At 49.5% G+C, this 18,426-nt stretch overlaps 6 protein-coding genes across 6 annotated transcripts; 2 read left to right on the top strand and 4 right to left on the bottom strand.

Annotated features, from left to right (window-relative positions):
* Positions 1-235: 235 nt before the first annotated feature.
* On the top strand, positions 236-2,036 carry GGS25DRAFT_64950 (FAD/NAD(P)-binding domain-containing protein). The gene is made up of 4 exons (XM_049265931.1): positions 236-426; positions 563-987; positions 1,052-1,164; positions 1,256-2,036. Exons 1-4 carry the CDS (start codon positions 357-359, stop codon positions 1,944-1,946), a joined length of 1,299 nt encoding a protein of 432 aa, XP_049122097.1. The 5' UTR covers positions 236-356; the 3' UTR covers positions 1,947-2,036.
* Positions 2,037-2,410: 374 nt separating this feature from the next.
* On the bottom strand, positions 2,411-5,196 carry GGS25DRAFT_527857 (putative maltose permease; the record flags this gene model as incomplete). The annotated part of the gene is made up of 8 exons (XM_049265124.1): positions 2,411-2,861; positions 3,038-3,192; positions 3,293-3,408; positions 3,592-3,856; positions 3,920-4,300; positions 4,376-4,477; positions 4,677-4,962; positions 5,050-5,196. The coding sequence occupies 8 exons, from the start codon at positions 5,194-5,196 to the stop codon at positions 2,727-2,729; spliced, it is 1,587 nt and encodes a 528-aa protein (XP_049122098.1). The 3' UTR covers positions 2,411-2,726.
* A 422-nt stretch (positions 5,197-5,618) lies between these two features.
* GGS25DRAFT_517615 (uncharacterized protein) lies at positions 5,619-11,093 on the bottom strand (the record flags this gene model as incomplete). Its single annotated transcript, XM_049263414.1, has 12 exons — positions 5,619-5,742; positions 6,617-6,716; positions 6,789-7,152; positions 7,232-7,335; positions 7,396-7,903; positions 7,991-8,384; positions 8,448-8,718; positions 8,784-9,591; positions 9,647-9,718; positions 9,847-9,864; positions 9,934-10,297; positions 10,369-11,093. 12 exons carry the CDS (start codon positions 11,091-11,093, stop codon positions 5,619-5,621), a joined length of 3,852 nt encoding a protein of 1,283 aa, XP_049122099.1.
* A 721-nt stretch (positions 11,094-11,814) lies between these two features.
* GGS25DRAFT_512663 (MACRO domain-containing protein) lies at positions 11,815-12,672 on the top strand (the record flags this gene model as incomplete). Its single annotated transcript, XM_049262801.1, has 2 exons — positions 11,815-11,850; positions 12,112-12,672. 2 exons carry the CDS (start codon positions 11,815-11,817, stop codon positions 12,670-12,672), a joined length of 597 nt encoding a protein of 198 aa, XP_049122100.1.
* Positions 12,673-12,716: 44 nt separating this feature from the next.
* Positions 12,717-14,611, bottom strand: GGS25DRAFT_65201 (Aldo/keto reductase). The gene is made up of 3 exons (XM_049265933.1): positions 14,135-14,611; positions 14,057-14,077; positions 12,717-13,900 (listed from the first exon to the last, which is right to left on the bottom strand). The coding sequence occupies exons 1-3, from the start codon at positions 14,453-14,455 to the stop codon at positions 13,205-13,207; spliced, it is 1,038 nt and encodes a 345-aa protein (XP_049122101.1). The 5' UTR covers positions 14,456-14,611; the 3' UTR covers positions 12,717-13,204.
* A 514-nt stretch (positions 14,612-15,125) lies between these two features.
* GGS25DRAFT_473045 (sulfate transporter family-domain-containing protein) lies at positions 15,126-18,023 on the bottom strand. Its single transcript, XM_049259505.1, has 3 exons — positions 16,738-18,023; positions 16,166-16,679; positions 15,126-16,100 (listed from the first exon to the last, which is right to left on the bottom strand). Exons 1-3 carry the CDS (start codon positions 17,826-17,828, stop codon positions 15,369-15,371), a joined length of 2,337 nt encoding a protein of 778 aa, XP_049122102.1. The 5' UTR covers positions 17,829-18,023; the 3' UTR covers positions 15,126-15,368.
* Between the last annotated feature and the right edge of the window lie 403 nt (positions 18,024-18,426).

The raw sequence follows: 18,426 nt of genomic DNA on the forward strand, positions 1-18,426 counted from the left end.
TCGATGGAGATCACCAGGTGAGCGCCCCTCTACCCCCGCACCGAGTGAGAAAAGGAATCCATGATGCATTGTCCAGGGGTGTCCGTCGGCATATTTAAATATCAAGATAATCATCACGCTATTGGTTCAGAATTCTATACAATTTGTAACTCAAGAATCATACCTAAGTAACACCTTGATCATCCAAGCTACGAAAAAAGAAAAGATACCTTACTCGATTTTCCAAATTCTTGCCCGCCGAGGAAGGGAATTTCGCTGCACCTCCAACCTGCATCTGCTATAGATTATAGATCTTCCTAGTACTTTTATATACTACTACTTACATCATACCTACTACCTATATTCTGACTAACAAGATGGCAACGAACGGTCACACCAATGGGACGCGTCCTAAGACTGGTATCAAGGTTGTAATAGTCGGTGCCGGTATGTTACTCTATCTCCAATCTATGTGAATAATACATTCACCACCAGTTTTTTTCCTTTTTTTCTTCTGGCTCTAAGCGCCTAGGTCAACCCCCCCCTTCTCTCTAAACTCTTTCTGATCTCTCTGGGCCCACAGGTTTCGGTGGTTTGGGAGCAGCAGTAGAATGCCACCGTCAAGGACACGACGTGGTGGTATATGAACAGTTCCCCGAGATCAAGCCGCTGGGCGACATCATCTCGTTCGGCCCCAATGCGGGAAGAATCTTCTACCGCTGGTCGGGCGGCAAGGTGGCTGACGCCATGCGACCTCTGGCCATCGACCTGAGCACGTACGGCTTCAACATCCACAAGTACGACACGGGCGAGATCGTCATCAACCAGCCGACCCCGGAGTACGCCATTGATGCGCCCAACTTCAACGGCCACCGAGGAGAGCTGCACGAAGTGGTGTACAACTATGCCAAGGATGACCTGAAGATCCCGATCCATCTCGGCAAGAAAGTGTTGTCTTACGACGAAGACGACAAGCAAGCTACCATCACCTTTGATAATGGTGAAAAGGTCAGTTTACTCACCATCATTCATACCTACCTAGACTACCTAGAAAACTAACAATGCGAGAAAGGTTTCTGGCGATGTAGTCATCGCTTCGGATGGAGTACGGTCCAGGGCACGGAAGTCTGTTCTAGGCCACGATGATAAGCCTAAGAGCAGCGGATATGCTATCTGGCGATCATGGTATTCCCCCCCTTCCTCTATTCCTTTCTATTCAAGTCAAGGATTGAGACATGATAAACTAACATTCCCCCCCCCCCCCCCCCCCCCCCAGGTTCTCCAACAAAGACATGATCGAGGACCCTGAAACCAAGCACTTCTGCACCAACGGCGACACCTTCAACGGCTGGATCGGGCCTGACATGCACTTCCTCTTCACCACGATCAAGAACGGCTCCGACTGCTCGTGGGTGCTAACCCACCGCGACGAGCACGACATCGACGAGTCCTGGAGCTTCCCCGGAAAGCTCTCCGAGGTCAAGGAGGCCCTCAAGGACTGGGACCCGCTATGCACGCGCATCATCTCCAAGACCCCCGAGGAGAACCTCGTCGACTGGAAGCTCGTCTACCGCGACCCGCTGCCCACGTGGGTCAGCCCCGCCGGCCGCATCCTGCTGCTGGGCGACTCCGCGCACCCGTTCCTGCCGACCAGCGCGCAGGGCGCGGCGCAGGCGGTCGAGGACGGCGTCTCCATCGCCGTGTGCCTGCGCCGCGGCGGCAAAGACAACCTGCCCACGGCCGTGAGGGCGCACGAGAAGATCCGGTACGAGCGCGTGCGGCAGATACAGAAGACGGGCGAGACGACGCGCGAGATGTGGCACAAGACGGACTGGTCCAAGGTCAAGGACAGCCCCGAGAGCATCCAGCTGCCCCGGCCGTCGTGGATCATGGACTTCGATACCGAGAAGAATGCGGAGGAGACGTACGATCAGGCCGTCAAGGAGGTGCTTGCTAAGCAGCAGTAGGGTGGTGTTGTAAGTGTAGGGACAGGGACAGGGAAGGAAGGGTAGGATAGGGTTGTTTAGTATAGAATAGAATACAAGTTTGCATACCCCTCTCACTGCCGATAGCAATGTGTTTTTGTGGTGAACCTTTGGTGCTGTCACGGTGCGGAACATAGGAGATGCAGAACATCGTTGTTGCGCGGGGATCTGTGACATCTCCCAGGTGGCTATAGAAGCTTGGCTCACACCTAAGTAGTAGGTATACATCTAAGCTGTCTTTTTTTCCATCTAAGCTTCCACGTAGCCCACCGGTATACCCTTGACACCGTCGATATTAATATGCTGCAGATACCTACGCTGCAACCAATAGACAGAAAGATGAAAGCAAGCTTACTTTATTCCCAACTACGATGGCGCCGTACCAAATATCTACGGCAGGCCTATTCTAGTGGAGCCATAGCACCTAAGCCGCGTGCAAAATAATATGTTTTCGTGGTAGTTAAATGTTACTTATAATCTTGTCTCATGGAGGTTAGGCTAGTAGCTGTAAAGGACTGTTCTTATATGGGTATCTGTCTGCCTAGGTAAGTACCTAGGTAAATATAAAAGAGTGCCAACATGCTTTCGAATCCTTTCCTCCTTTCCCGCACTTACTCACGAATGAACCACAGTTCGCTGGCGTGGTTTACGGCCAGACCCCCTATGTACTTACTTACCTTGGTAGGTTAGATACGTACGTACGTACGTACCTACCCACGCAGATAGGCACGAGTAGTTGTGTTGTAGGCACTAGTTATCTTCTCACATCTTTCCCTCTCCTCGCTCAGCATGCTCAATATGCTCTGCAATATGCTCTGCCTTGGCCTTCTCAAGCGCAATGTGAGTGCCAGTGCAGCGGTAGTGGCGGAAGCCGCGAGCGGGGATTTGGGCTTCGAACTGTTTTTGTCGTTAGCTTTTTCTCTTCTTGTTCCTTGTTCCTTTCTTTGTTCTTTCTTTCTCTCTACGTTTTTTTTTTTTTTTTTTGGGGGGGGGGGGGGGGGGGGGGGGTCTTTCTTTTCCTTTGCTAGGTAGGTAGGTAAGGTATGTGGGATGTAGCAAAGAGGCTGTCTTACCATCTCATCAATCTCCTCCAAAGTCCGATCCTTGACCTCGGGCAGGAAGAAAAAGATCCAGAGACCTGCGATCGCGCAGCAGCCGGTCCATATGTAGCCGTACTTAGGGCCCCAGTTCAGAGACTCGGGGTTGATGAAGTAGGGGGCGGTGAAAGCTAGAGGGGTGTTAGTTTTTATTATTGTAAGGGAGTAGTACCATTGTCCCATCAAAAAAAAGGGGGGGAGAGAGGAAGGGGTGGAAGGGGGTCAACTTACTGGTAAGCCACGCAAAGAAGAATCCAATTCCGGTAGCTAGACCGAACGTATGCGAACGCAGACGTTGCGAGGAGAGCTCGCCACCACTAAGCCATGCGTACGGGGCGATCATGGAACTATCTGTTGGAAGAGCAAAACGGCTTTGTTAGTCTGCAAGTCTTTGACATCTTACCTACGCCTATCTATTTTCCAGAAGGTGAAGCTCTTTTTGATTATGTGTATGTAGGTACTTACTACCCATTGTTAGCAGCCTAGTTCATTCATATATTCAGGGGGGGGGCACTAAGTTCAACACATACCAAGCAGCAATATACAATATACTCATGCCCACCAACGCTTTGCCAGAACTTTGCGTATTCGGTGAGATCGTGTAGATGATGGCTATGACCAGCTGAGATATACCCGCGCAGGTAAACCCGACCGTCATCATCACGCGTCGACGGCCGAACTTGGTGATCGTAAAGGCGGTGGCAGCCATTGCGACTACGCCGACACCGGTGAGGATGCAGGAGTTCTCGAAGGCGTTTCCTACGTTTGCCATTTCGAAGAAGTAGGTTCCGTAAGCTGTTTGTTTGGCATGTTAGTATCATATAGCACTGATGGGTGAATAATAAAACAGCCACCTACAAATAACAAACATAGACCCCGACGCCGCCTGACTAGTCAGCGCACACACCGCAACCGTCGTCCTGCGACTGTCGATCGGGTTCTTGAAGAGATCCAGGTACCCGATACTCGACTGCAGCGCAGCCTCCGCCTCGAGCGCCGTCCTCATCTCCGCGAACTCCTGGGCGACGGGCCACCCGTCAGGGCGCAGGCGTTCGAGGGCGCGCTCCGCCTTCCCCCATTTGCCGGTGGCGGCGAGCCAGCGGGGCGACTCCGGGATGAAGAAGAGGCCGATGGCGAGGATGCCCGGGACGATGTGCACGATTCCTAGGGGGATGATGTAGGCGTTGCGGTTGGGGATCTTGGCGGCGAAGTTGTCGACGATGGTGCCGATTAGGGTGCCTAGGGTGGTGTTTAGTTAGGAAAGAGGGGGAAGAAGGTGGTGGTTGATGGTGGATTAGGAGATAGGAATCTTACCGACGGAAACCCAGTAGGTGAGGAAAGAGATGCCTAAGCCTCTGTACTTTCCGGGAACACTTTCCTGGATCTGTTGTGTGTTGGTTAGTTGCGTGTGTATATCTCTGGAGGTATGACTTTTGGTCTGCTACGCTGCGGTACGCTTCTTATTTTTATTCCCCTTTCTTTCATTTTCTTCTTCTCATAACTCTTTGCATCTCACCGCCTCACAAATAACAAACTATAGAAACCGCGACTTACTATAGACCAGGTTAGCATCTACCACAAATCAAAGTATATCTATCACTATACTTGTACGTACCATATAATTGAGAATGCGTCATTAACAGCCCATTAGCCAGACCGAGTATGACTCTGCCCGCGTACAAGCCCCCTATCACAGTGGTTGCCTGCATGAGTGCCGTCGAGACGAAGACACCCACACACGCTATCCACAGCGACATCTTGCGACCGACATACTGGGCCGTGAAGCCAGCCGAACAGGAAGACACGAAGGCACCTAGCACCATTAGGGACGCGATGAGTTGCTGGCGGTCGGTCTGGAGGTTGTATCCCAAGGGGGTTGTGGGGTCTTCTTTCCCAAAGACCTTGATGGTGAAGTGTGAGTAAACATACATAAACACGTCTAGTTTAGTCATCTAGGTAAGGGGAAAGGAGACAGTCAAGTTCCTTACCTTGAGGAACGGAACCATGGCTTGGAGACCACCGATGATTCCAAAGTCGAGACCATACTGGAAAGAACTCAAGGACACCAGTACTATCGCGACCATCGCCCTCCAGTGGTCTTTCAGGGTCCACACCCGATCTTGATCCATCGACATATTGATTGTATCAGAACAGAAAAGTATAAAGGAAAGAAGGGTAAGTAAGTAGGTAGGTAGATTGGTAGACAAGTACCAATATGAATTGTTGAAAAAAAGAATCCGGACTTTTTCTGGAAGCCCTCGCTTGATGGATATATACCTAACCTACTTGCCTACCTACCAAGCCAATACCCCGGATTTTCCTGTGTATATCTGGACGTGAGAGGCAAAGAATCGCCCACGGTCCATCTACCATCTCCCATCTACCTACCCATCTACGCATTCATTCATGCACGATGACAAGCCCCGGTTACGACCTACGACCTACACCTACACCTACACCACCTCCCTAACCTAGCACGTGGAACCCAGCCCAACCTTACCTACCTTACCATCACACATCGTATCACAACACGGCACGCTGAAACCTCTCTCCTCCTCTACCAGCTCTCGTCACCGTTCATTTTGTATATGCCGTTGCGCGCGATCTCAGCAGCCCCATCCAACGCAACGTCCACATTTCGGCATATGCTACCGCGCCATGGATGAATCTCCTTCGCGATCCTCGCATTCGTCAGATCCTGTCTTGGGGCTTCCCCACACAGCTAGGTTCCCCGGCCGCGCTAGGGGGGTGCGATGTAACTGTGCAGTACTGCCGGTTTACCAGTGGCTTTGGGGTAATTGATGTAGATTGGTGCTGTCTGTACCTAGTTACTTCGTAGTAATCTACCACGGCGGACGAGAGGGGCCGCGGAACTTGGATTATGGGGTACCTAGGTAGTGTAAGGTAGTTGTGTAAGTGCATGTGTATTGGTTGGAATGTGTGTTGTGTGTGTAATGTAGCCGGGGTATGGGCTATTCTAAGCCTGGTAGCCGACAGATTTACCCCATGGGGTTTTTCTTCGCCTTATTTTTATTCGTGTCAGAAAGTCGGGGACTGCCAAGCGCTCCATTTTGTCTATTTCGAGCCAAGCTGTTCTCCAGGCAAGAGAGGGCTAGGCGTATTATCAGCTGGTACTTTGGTATTTCCCTTCTTTTCACGGTAGGATGGGGGAGGGGAGAGGGGCATTTCTCCTATTTGAACTTAGGTCGGTAGATTTCAACGCCCCCTAGAACGTATTGAGAAAGGATGTGGTAGGATGTGGTAATCACAGCGATGGTCAAAAACTACCTAAAGGGGCCAACGAGATTTGGGACATAGACGATTACCAATCCCATTTGATTATTTCATACATTCTATTCTACATCTATTTACCTCCTCTCCTATAGACATATCGGAAACCCCTCGACCGTGAGTGGAACAAAAAAAGGTTCCAGCCATCGATATATTCCAAACTAAGCGTGAAAAACGCGATGTATTGGCGCTTGGTGCCAATCAGAGGATTTTATAGGCCAACATGCTCCATCAGCCACTTGACCTATCCGACGACCTCCAAACGTATCTACAATCCAGTTTGTCAAGTTCGATTGTTGCATCACCGCTCCGCCGTACTTCCGATCTATAACATGCTCGTAATAGTTCGGCCATCTGAAGATGTCTAAGAATGGAGTCAGCAAGCAATTTCAGAAAAGTAAGTAATAAGGAAGAGGAAAAACGAGGGTAAACTCACCTGAAACGTCGTAGACATCGCCGTAGATGCAGACCCAGGCAGGCTCGCCATAAACCTCACCGGTGTGCAAGGCAAGCTCACCACTTGGTATCTCAGTGAGTTGATACTCCGCGCCCCCGCAGATGAGGTGCTTGTGCTTTTCATATAATGTGACCAGTGGATTGGCTTCGGGGGTATTTTCTCCTGCTATGAAGTGGTCTGTACACATGCCACCATAACCCACGAGAGAATCGTAGAGTGCGCGGTCGGTAATTTGGAGCGCTTTGATGTCAAATACCCAGTCGTGAACGGCAATCTCGGTCTTTGTCAAGTCTTCGTCTAGTATTTCCGGAACCATGTACCCAACTTGTAGACTTTTGTAGTTCTGCGGTAAACAACAGTTGGTCAGTGATTTGGCTTGCAGGGGAAAAAAGGGGGGGGAGGAGGAAGTGGGGAGAGCTTACATCCATCAACGATAAATCATGAAATTGTGTAAATAATTCGTCATTTTCAACACCGAGGCAGGCAAAGAGTGCTCTGGAACCTCCTGGGTGAAAATTCATATAAGCTGAAGGGATATGTTAGTTTTGCACTCTTACTATTTCTCATGTTCGCGCGAGCAACTTACCTGTCAAGTCGTAAACCTTTTTATTCACAGCTGCATAACACCCAGCACCAGGGTTGTCGTACCACCTCAGTAGACGAGGGGTGAAAGGTCTTAGTTCAGCTCTGGGTGGCAACGGTAAGTCCAGATGGCCACACATGTAGGGTTTAAGACGTCTATATAGGTCTTTTGAATATTGTGTTGACCTCTTCAGAGTTCGAGAGATCGGACCACCCGCACTCTTTTGGAGTTCAGTTCTTTCGGTATTGTTTTTTGGTACAAATTTCGTTACATCAAATACCTGAGATCCCCAACTGATCCACCCAGGACGCCCTTGTTTACCATTACATTCCGCAACTTCCTCTGCTCTTCTAACTAGAGCTACCTTCCCTATACGTGGCACGATCGTTCCGAGGTGCCCGCGAATCGCCGCCGCCCTGTGATCAGCATTGCCTACGAGTCTTGGGCCGGCAGGAGAGAGTTTAACGATTGATTTAAGATCATCCTGGGTGGCTCCTAGTTGAGATAGAAGCTCTATGGGATTTGTTAGTTAACTACACATGTTGGGGATAGGGAAGAGGGAAGAGGGAATGTTGGACTTGCTTGTAATGTTAAAGACGTCGTATCCGTTGGCATTATCTGGCTCAACGATCCACGAGTCATTGATGTCATAGTGATCTGCTATTTTCCCGGGATATGAATATGGAAGAAGGCCAGGAATCACAGGGGGGGCCAGATCGGCTGGCGTATCATCCTGCTCAGGCCAGTGGTGTGGACCTGGCTCGCTTGACATATTATAGACATCGTCAAACCAGTTATCCACTACCTCATATCTCAGATATGAGGGCTCTACCTTAGGGAGCCTTTCTTGGTAGTGCGTCGCTTGTACGTAGGATTCTGGGTTGTATGGAGGAATCCGAAACGGAAAATTCCCCCAGCTGATAGGGTCCATGTTAAGCCCCCGGTTCACCTCCATCTCAATGATACAGTCGAGAATGGCTCGCAACCATGGCCTAGATATTAGAAGCATTTGTTAGAGAAAGATAGATGGAGAAGGAAAGAGCTGGACAACTTACAATGGTCCTCCTTGAAGGTACTCAATCTTCCAAAAAAGCATCTTGGCCATGGCTAAAATACGATGTGGGCGTTCGTGACACGCCTGATCGTGAGGCAGGACATGATATGTTTCCGACTCTTGCGGGACTCTAAATGGACCAATCCTTGGGACGTGTCTGGAAAGTTCATTGAACCATCCGGAGCCGTCCGCCTTCCACGAACGGCTATTAGCCCAATACACGGACCAATAGTACTGCTGAGATGTTGGGATGTTATGTTGGAGATATGGCACTAATAGAACATGTCAGCCTTTTGTACTAAGACAACGTGATAGACGAGAAAAAGATGGGACATACTAGAGGCATGCATGAGCAATGCTATCACCCCAAAAGGCAACTTAAGATTATGCTCCGTGTTGGTACCCGCGTTCGCCAATAGTTCAGTAATTTCATCTTCACAGGCACGTGTTATTCTTCGACACTCCCAGTAATTTCGTGCTGTGTGATGATAACGAAATTCCTCAATGTAATGCCTCTCTCTGGTGTTTCCCCAGGGAAGGATAGACCACTTCTGCCGCTCCCATGGGTACCATGATGTACCTCCTGTTCTGGCCAAAAAGTCATGGTTGATATCTCTGCGCCGTGCTTCTATCTTTTCAACTACTGCGTCAAGTTCGGTGAGATATTTTTTGGCTGCCACCCCCCTAGGAGTACCTGAGTTGAATTCTGGCGATTCCTCTATATCTTGCAGTGGCCGACTTTGAACGACTATGGGAAATGACGGTTCAGCAACCTCTACTGTGCCTGTATCGAAATTAGTTCTGTTAATAGTAACAGCTGGAGCTCGGAGTGCCTCAGTCCCGAGAGAAGGTATAATCTCTCTCCAATATTTCTCGCTGAGTATCGCCGATGCCCACCATGCTGGAACTGTGTAGTAGTTCTCATATCCTCGAGAAACCTGCTCCTCCCATCCTGCCATGTCTGTGGAATCACGATCGCTGCCCTTAGATACGGCTTTAGTAATGTCGTCCACGTATAAGAAGGTCTGGTAGCCTCTTCGTATTCCATTTACGAGCATGCTCCTTGGTAGGCCGTTTACGATTGCGCCATAGATTTCCTGCTCAAAACTCCAGCCCAACTCAGAGATCCAATTATCGCGCCATAACTAGACAGAATGTTAGCATTGCGAGTTAATTCCCGGACAAGTAGATGGATCTTACTGGTTCAGGATATCTGGCGTAGTGTCGTGAGGTCGCCTCTCCGTCTTTGAAACGAGATACCCAGAGGGCATGCTAGAATGGTAGTTCTTATCAGCATTTTCGACCGACCATTATCTGTATGAGTCTCTCTCTCTCTCTTACACACACACACACACACAAGAAAAAAAAGAGGGGGGAGGAGGGAATGGAGGGAGGCGTACCGCTAACTCGTGGAGTAACTAAGAAATAAAAGAGAAAAAGTTAGTAACAGCCTCAATAGTGTTGTTTGGAAGTCTCATATCACGTACCGTATTAGCAAACTGGAATAAACTCAGAATACGTTCGACAACCGTACTGTCTTTTTCAAATAAACAACGTATTTCGCCAACACTGAGGTGAATTATGGATTTCACCAAAGGGACAAAAGTCGCGACAGCGGTAAATCCTAGTACAGTGCCGCTGAATGAGAAAGAGGTCGATTCGTCACTGAAGGTTATAGCCATTCTTCCTCCGAGCGCGTATTCTAGCCCTTTCTTGAGCATAAGCGGACTCGCTACATCTTTCATGGGCTCTTTAAATCTACAAATCCATTTCTTTACAAATGGGTCTTCAAACCTCGTCCCTGGTTGGTTCCCGCATCGTACTGGTTCGGCATACAAGAGTTCATTGATACTTGACTAGGAGTTAGTTAAAGTTATACAAAATATAATCAGGGGCAAGAAAAAAAAGGGGGGAAACCGCACAATTCGCTTTGTTCATCACACATCAGATTAAGGAGACGATTGGCCAGTTCTATTCCTGGGCGAATTGTGTTCCAAATGACTGGGTTGTCGACGCTCCACCATGCCTGATTATTAGGCGCATAATTTCCTTCAAAGCCGGGGATGGGCTTGTCTAACCCAGGCAGCGGATTCGTTCTCAAATCAAACCATTTGTCCCGTTGGAAAAAGCTGAACCACTTGCTCTCGTCCACGGTAACTAGCTTGGTAGCAAAGTTTTGCCAGTGGTCCCAGTTTGAGACGCCCTGGGGCGGATTAGCCCAAAAGTCGTCGTAAAGATGTTCGTTGAATAATGGTACTTGCCAAGTGCGAAATCCATTAAGAAGGTGGCCTGTCTGCTCAGTTTCGGTCAAGAATAGTTCATCTAGCTCGTTGTGATTCGGGACTCGGTCGTGGCTAGGGGGATCTCGGGTGTTAAAGGGCCAGACGTTGGCCATGCCAGAATGGGCCTGGCCGTCTGGATGGTTACGCATCCAATACGCCTTGGTGTTGACGCCATACTTCTTTGCCAAAGGCGATAGAGGCCTACCAGGGGGAAGTAGCATCCGCTGGGGTAACTCACGAGATGGGAGCGTTGTGTTATCTTGAACATATTCATATGGCGGAGGTGGAGGAGGAGAAGACATCCGTGCAGACGAAGAAGAAGAACGCGATATTCGAGGTGGAGAAGGATCAGGAAGGTCCGACATTGAATATGGGCTCGATTATCGTCGAGGTCGAGATGAATATGTTATCTGAATATGCTATATGTTAGGCTATATGTTAGAGAGCGTGATGGCTTCGCCTATCTGCAGTAGATATATTCTATATGGGCATATTTGATGGCACTTGACCTAACCTACCTAGGTATTTCAACCATTTCAATAATTACAGAAGAATATGGAAGATATAACAGGCTCTTTACACAAATTTTACACGGGTCACATACGTCAAAAAAGGAATTTCTAGTTTCTGCATAGAAATGGTCTTGTTCTATAAACAAAGGCTATGTTCGTTACCGTGATCACATTTAAATAAAATGGCAGTTTATGGAGTAGGTACCTAGGTAGGTAGCCATTCCAATTCTCTAACGTTAGGTTAATCATTCTTATAATACTAAGTAGGTAAGATGAGAACAATTTATTTGCGGGAGGGTAGGAGTATAAAGAGTATGTAATTGAAAGAGTGAAGAGAGTTAATAATATCGTTGTGACTGCTATGTAAGTACTCCATCACCCCATTAAGTAAATAATTTCAAATGCTGTAAGTCTGTACTACTACTAAAACTAACCTTAGTAGTATGAAGGCTGCGGCCAAAGGTTTAGCACTCTAGGATACCTACTAATTAGCGTCATAGTCTAGCTTCAAATTGCTAAACCTTTGGCCGTAACCTTCGTACTACGTATTACACTAACCTAACGTCATTCCAACATGCCGTACTCTATATACGTACCTAATAGATACATAGTATGTAATTAAAGAGCATATTACGCACCTACTTAGCAGTAATAGCTATTAACTACATAATACTACATAATACTACTTGTATATACAACTTCGAATGATACAACACCAACATCGAACATCAATACCAACCTCAATCATTGAGGAAACATGAAAAATATGATTTCATTTATTTAACAAACCATGTTTCGCCCCGCTACCAAAACGGCTCTCATATCTGCCTCGGATATTCCCTCCCTCAGTCTTCTCTACAAACATCACAAGCTGAACGTCTCTACTCTCGGCCCATTTCAAAATGCCACCTCATTGCATAATGATCGCATCGGCCTATTCCATGGCGATATCACCACTTTATCTGTCGACGCCATCGTGAATGCCGCCAACCTCCTTCTCCTCGGCGGTGGCGGCGTTGATGGTGCCATTCACCGCGCCGCTGGCCCCAAGCTGCTTCGCGAGTGCCGCACTCTACACGGCTGTCCTACTGGCTCGGCCAAGATCACCAACGCATACGACCTACCATGTAAAAAGGTCATACATGCCGTCGGTCCTATCTACAATGTTAACGACCCTGCCGATAGTGAGATTGCTTTGAGAGGCTGCTACCGATCTAGTTTGGAGCTTGCCGTGCGCCACAATCTCAAGACTATCGCATTCAGCGCTATCAGCACCGGCGTCTACCGCTATCCGACTGCGGATGCTGCCCACGTGGCTTGTGACACCGTTAGAGAGTTCATGGATAGCAACGACGGTCCAAAACTAGATAAGGTTATATTCGTGACCTTTGAGGAGAAAGATGCTCGCTCCTATAACCTCCTTCTCCCGTGAGCCCCTTTTCTCCCCTAGCCCTTCCATCCCCTTTACTCCTTGAGCTTGCTACTAAACCTTCCACGTAGCCGCCACTTCCCCCCAGCCCCCGCAACTTCTGCCAGCCAAGACGAGGAGGCTACCAACGAGCAGATAGCCGAGGCGGAGGCTCAAGCCAGCAAATTCCCCAGCGTGCCCAGTACAGATCCAGATGATGCGGGTCACGCGTCGAAAAGACAGAAACAGAAGGACGATGACTAAGCTGAGATTCTCACCAAGAGAACAGAGTCTGGAAAGAACGTAGATACTTAAGATTAAATAGCCCCTTTCCCCCCCTTTAACAGTAATATGATTGATGATCGCTCTTAGGCAGTTATTCGTACGCTTGAATTGGACGTGAGACTATTTACAACTTGCTTATTTTTTCTTTCTATTTTCCGCGTCTTCTTCAAATTGCCTAGGTTAGGTGATGCCTAAGTAGTATCTACATACCATGAGAGAAAGAAATCCAATCATCGCACCAGAACGTGTTACCGTCCCCACCTCTACCTCCCTAGTTCCCCTTCCCAAACAGCTCCTCCTTCGTATCATACGTATACACCATCGGCAGCTGCCAATACGGCTCCATATCCCCCTTGGCCTCCTTCCACGCCCGCTCCACCACCGCCAGCACCTCCTCGTCCAGCGGGCCCTTCTCCAGGTAGTCCAGGTTATCCCTCAGCTGCTGCAGCGTCGAGAACCCGATCACGACCCCGTCGCGCTCCTCGCCCTCCAGCAGCCGCAGCTGCGAGTGGTGCACGAGCCAGCGCATCGCGACCTCGAGCGGGTTGAGCCCCCTCGCCTCCGCCGCCTCGCGGATCAGCCGCGCGCCCTCGATGATCCCGTCCCGGAAATAGCGGCCCCGCGTCAGGTGCTGGAACGGCCCCGCCGCGAACCTCCCCTCCTTCGGGTCCGCGTCCTTCGACACGATCTTCCCCGCCAGGAAGCCGCCTCCCGTGGGGCTGTACACGTCGACGGTGATGCCGTAGCGGCGGCAGGTCGGGATGAGCTCGTCCTCGATGGTGCGCGTGAGGCAGTTGTAGATGGCCTGGTAGACGGTGGGGCGCACCCAGTTGTGCTGCCGGCACAGCATGACGATCTCGGCGACCTCGAAGGAGGCGTAGTTGCTCAGCCCGAGGCGCTTGAATTTCCCGGCTTTGTGCAGCTTGTCGACGGCCGCGAGGGTGGTGGCGAAGGGGACGGAGCGGTCCTGTCGGCTTGTTAGTAATGTAATTGCTTGTCATACCTAGGTAGCTAGTAGTATTTGTTTTTTGTGTTTGAAAGCCGGATCAAAAGAAACAAAGAAAAGAAGCAGAAAGAAAAGAAAAGGGGGGGGGGGGGGGGGGGGGAGGGGGGGTTTCATTACCGGAGCATGAAGGTAGAATATCTATGATCAAATGAGGTTAGTACTTCAATAAAACCCCTAGCCAGGCATCAAACTCACATCCACACACCCCGTCCCCAGCTCCCTCAAGCTCGTCTCAAACGTCGCCTCCAACGCCTCCGGCGCATGCGAACCCGGCGGCAGCGGCCACACCTTCGTCGCGATCGACAGCCCGCGCTCCTTCCACCCCACCTGCCGCGTGAACCCTTCCTGCTCGCCCCCCAGGTACAGCCGCGCCGTGTCGAGCTCCGTGTACCCGCGCTCCTGGAAGATGTCGAGCGCGGACCTGAAGTTGTCGAGGCCGGTCAGGCGGGCGCGGGACCCTTCGGCCCCGATCACCATGAGGCCGAGGATTACGCGGGGGCGGTTCTTGGAGGCCATTTTGTGGGGGGGCTTGTTCGGATCTAACTGGATTGAATTGGTTTGGGTTGTAAGATATCGGATATGGTATTACGGCATGAAAAAGGCAAAAGTAGATAGGTAGGTAGGTAGGTAGGTAGACAGAACACGGGGCTGCCCATGTAATTATAGACATATCCATACCTACCACCTACATAGCATCTACCTACCAACCCAGGCAACCCCAAGCACCTAGTTACTCTTGGAACAGTCGGGACAGTCGGGGTAAAAGCAATGGAGATGGCTAGCCTAGCACTGGAGATCTACCTAGCTTCCCATGCACCTCCAAACTCGGCATTGTCTTCCATTCCCCGCAGTAGGAATAATCGGATCTAAAAAAAGGCATTGAGGCCCCCCAGAAAAACGTAGCCGAGGCGGGAGGCGGGGAAATCCAAAGATCGGTTCGTCTTGGCTGCTCAGGTTAGCGGAGATTTATTTGAAAAAAAGGGTTAGGCTTCAAGGGTCAAACGAGTTGAAGTCATTACTATACAGGTATACACAACTAGCTGTATAATATTTGGTAGTCTTATGAGCGTCGGGTTTTATCTACCTAGTGACAATAGACTCTTATGATTTGCGAAGATGAAGGGAGAAGAAGCGAAATATGACAAGGATAAGATGAAGGACTAGTGAACCTCTATAAATTCACTCTATTGAAAGAAAACGAAGAATGCAATGTATTCATTTTTGTATTCTAGAGCCATATTACCATTATCTGGGCTTGAGTGCCGACCAGGCAACCACTTAGATCTATGTAGCTTGGTGATGGCATACGTAGCAATCGTACCGCATTGTGCTTTCCACACACATCCACCTTTTAATATGCTATATTACATCGTGGCGGGATCATTTTATCGGGGGCTTTCACTTTCACGGTACGCAGTCCCGTCTCTGCCTAAGAGACTTCGTCACTGGCGGCCGCACAAGCTCCAGTCTCTTCAAATTCCTCCACCTCAGTCATGCGTAGAGCGTCCTTCACATCATCAACGAAGCGGTGTCTACCACCGACAAGCCTGACAATGCCGCTTCGCTCCATCATTTCCCATACCCTGCTATCTCGGTTGACGGGTCGACTGAAGAATACCCTAACACCTCGGTCGCGGTAATTTCGTACAATCTCTTCGAGAACTTGGGTACCTGAGCCGTCCATAGATGTCACTCCATGTATATCAAATATGATGTTTCGGTTGCTGGCTTGCGGACGCAAGCGCGGGAGAGCCGGATGAACATTACCGGTGCCGTACAACTCAAGTCGCCGCAACCTGTTCTTTAATTCACCCGTATTCGCAAATGTCAGAGGCTCTGGTATCTTTACGATCAAACACCCTTCGACAAACTCAAGATTCTCCGGATGCTCTTCGGCGTTAGCGAAGCGATCGCTGTTAGGAATCCGCCCTAGAATCTGGATTCTGGGGCGAGTAGAGTGACGGATGACCTGCAGAAGCGATAGGCCTATTCCAATCGCGATACCTAAGTTGAGTGAAAAGAAAACTGTCACAGCTAGGATGACAGCCATAAGAGAAAGTTCGGTCCAGCCCTTGATCCGTATGAAGAAAGACACATCATGTGGCGCTTCTTCGATGAGAGACCAGGCAACAGTCATGATAAGGGCAGACAGGATAGGTTTCTGGCTCATAGTTAGCTCTCTATACCGAAACGGGAAGAATATCCTAGACAATAAATGACACTTACAGGGAGATAGTAGAACCACGGCAAGAGGAACATGATGCAGATGACGGTAATGATACTCAGCATGATAGAACTCATGGGGCTCTTGCCACCAGTGCTCTTGTTGACTTTGCTTCGACCGTACCCGCCAAAAGCGGGAATAGCCATAAAGCACGAACCAACGAGATTGGCTGCTCCCAGGGCTACGAGTTCTCGGTTTGGACTCAGCTGCATCCCTTCGATGATTTCTTCGCCGCCTAAGCTCTTCGCAGCGACCGAGGATTCAAAGAAGCCCAGCATACCAATCAAGAAGGACGTGCCCATAGCATCTCGAATATGAGTCATATGCGATAGCTTGAAAGGATTGCGGAAGGTAAAAACATGGCCAGATGCTGCTTCGACTTTACCAAGAAGTGGTACACCTTCCTGTTCCCAGTTCAAGGACCATGCCAAGACGGCGGAGAGCACAACCACAATAAGTCGGTCGGGGAAATATGCCACTCCTGGGTATCGTGGCTGTAATCGCCGCTTAATCTCCCTATATAAAAAGTTAGTATACTATTACAGCAACGACCATTTGCATGTCCTTCACTCACCGAAACACCATGATAACAACAAATCCCACCAAACCAACAGTAGCAGTAAGATTATGCCGCTCGCCAAGATGAGTTAGCACAAACTCAAGTTTTTGAACGGTGCTTCCGTGTGCAACGCCCGTGGCCGATTTTGCGGCGCGGTTTAGTCCCAGAACAGGTATCAGCTGGTCAATGAAGATAACCACGCCAATGGCAGAGATGAAGCCCCGTAGGAAGGGCCTACTCAAGACGCTATCGAGGAAACCGAGACGGAACACACCCATGAGGAAGACAGTTGCGCCGGCTATACCAACAGCCACACCAGCTACCTCGGCTTGCAAGGCGGCGTTATCGTCATTGCCACGTCCGAGGTCGATAGTGTTTTTGATAATGGAACCGATGAGCAGAGAACCAGCTGCTTCGGGGCCGACAACCATAAGCGGGCAGCTTCCTAGCAAGGCGTACACGAAGGGATTTATGGCAAAGGCATACAAGCCGTTGATAGCGGGGACGTGGGCCAGATTTTCGGCATACGAGAGTGCCATAGGAAGGTACATAGAGGCGATGGTAATGGCAGCGGTGAAGTCGCCTTTTAACCATGACCACTTGTACTGTCTAATCCACGTGAGAAATGGTATGTAGTATGACAAATACATTCCCCAAGAGTCCTCGACTCCATGTTGGTGTGCTAGGTTACTTGAGGTTGTCATTTTCTTGCTCTTGACTCTATTCGAAAAAGTTTTCTTCCAGCTTCTTTTTAACAACGTCTCGCTTGAAGGGGTGGAGCCATCCGAGTCATCCACGGATCCCGCATCAGCATCAGGATTGCCGAATCTCGGTGGGGGGCTCGTTGCGCGAGGTGAGAATGTACCGTGATCGCAAGGGCCATCGTGGATGCGCTCGTGATGAAGGAGGGAAGAAGTCTCGGCAAACTGGTCTTTGGGAGTATCTGGTCGGTTGCTAGGGCCAGCACCAGCGGCATTTTCTGGTGTATCATCGCTCATAGTGGACGATGACATGGTACGACTCTGGCGAAGACCACTTGGGGTCAGCGGAGCATGAGGATAAGGTCGAGGGCTAGTGGGGAGAGAGGGAGGGCTTGGAGGCGGCATTGTTTGAGATAGAATCCTACAATAGAGGTAATGGTACCAACCAATGATTCGGGCAGTCTAAATCAATTGCAAACGGTAAAAAGGAACGAAGAAGCTCAGCTTCCGTCCATGAGGTAGTTGTGGATAGTTCTGAGGCATGCGGCAACAGAGAAGAGAGAGTATCCGATATTATCAAACGAAGTAGGTCTGGCTGGCCTAATAAAAACAGAAGCGACAGTGCTCAAAGAGTCGACACTACTACTACATCATGCAAGAAAATGGAGACTAGTGAGACTGGCGGGTCTGCAAATTTGGTGATAGAGGTGGAAGTATGCAGCATATGATAGAGGAGCTAGCAGTATGTAGTAGTAGGTGATGGTCATGCAGTGATTTATATGTATGCAGAATGAAGTAAAGCCAAGTAACGAGGGAAAATCCGAATTATCTAATTGGCGGATAGACGGCAAGTACATAACATAGTTACATATTTGGGTTTGGTATCAAGGGTCCCACATGTGCATGGGACAAGAAGTAAGTAAAAGTGGATAGCGGCGGGGGAATGGCCCATATAAATAATTGGAATTGGGATCCAGATGCAAACTGACAAGGACTTTTTTTT

The sequence above is a fragment of the Hypoxylon fragiforme genome (assembly GCF_022984875.1).
Source record: "Hypoxylon fragiforme strain CBS 206.31 chromosome Unknown GGS25scaffold_1, whole genome shotgun sequence".
Lineage (NCBI taxonomy): Eukaryota > Fungi > Ascomycota > Sordariomycetes > Xylariales > Hypoxylaceae > Hypoxylon > Hypoxylon fragiforme.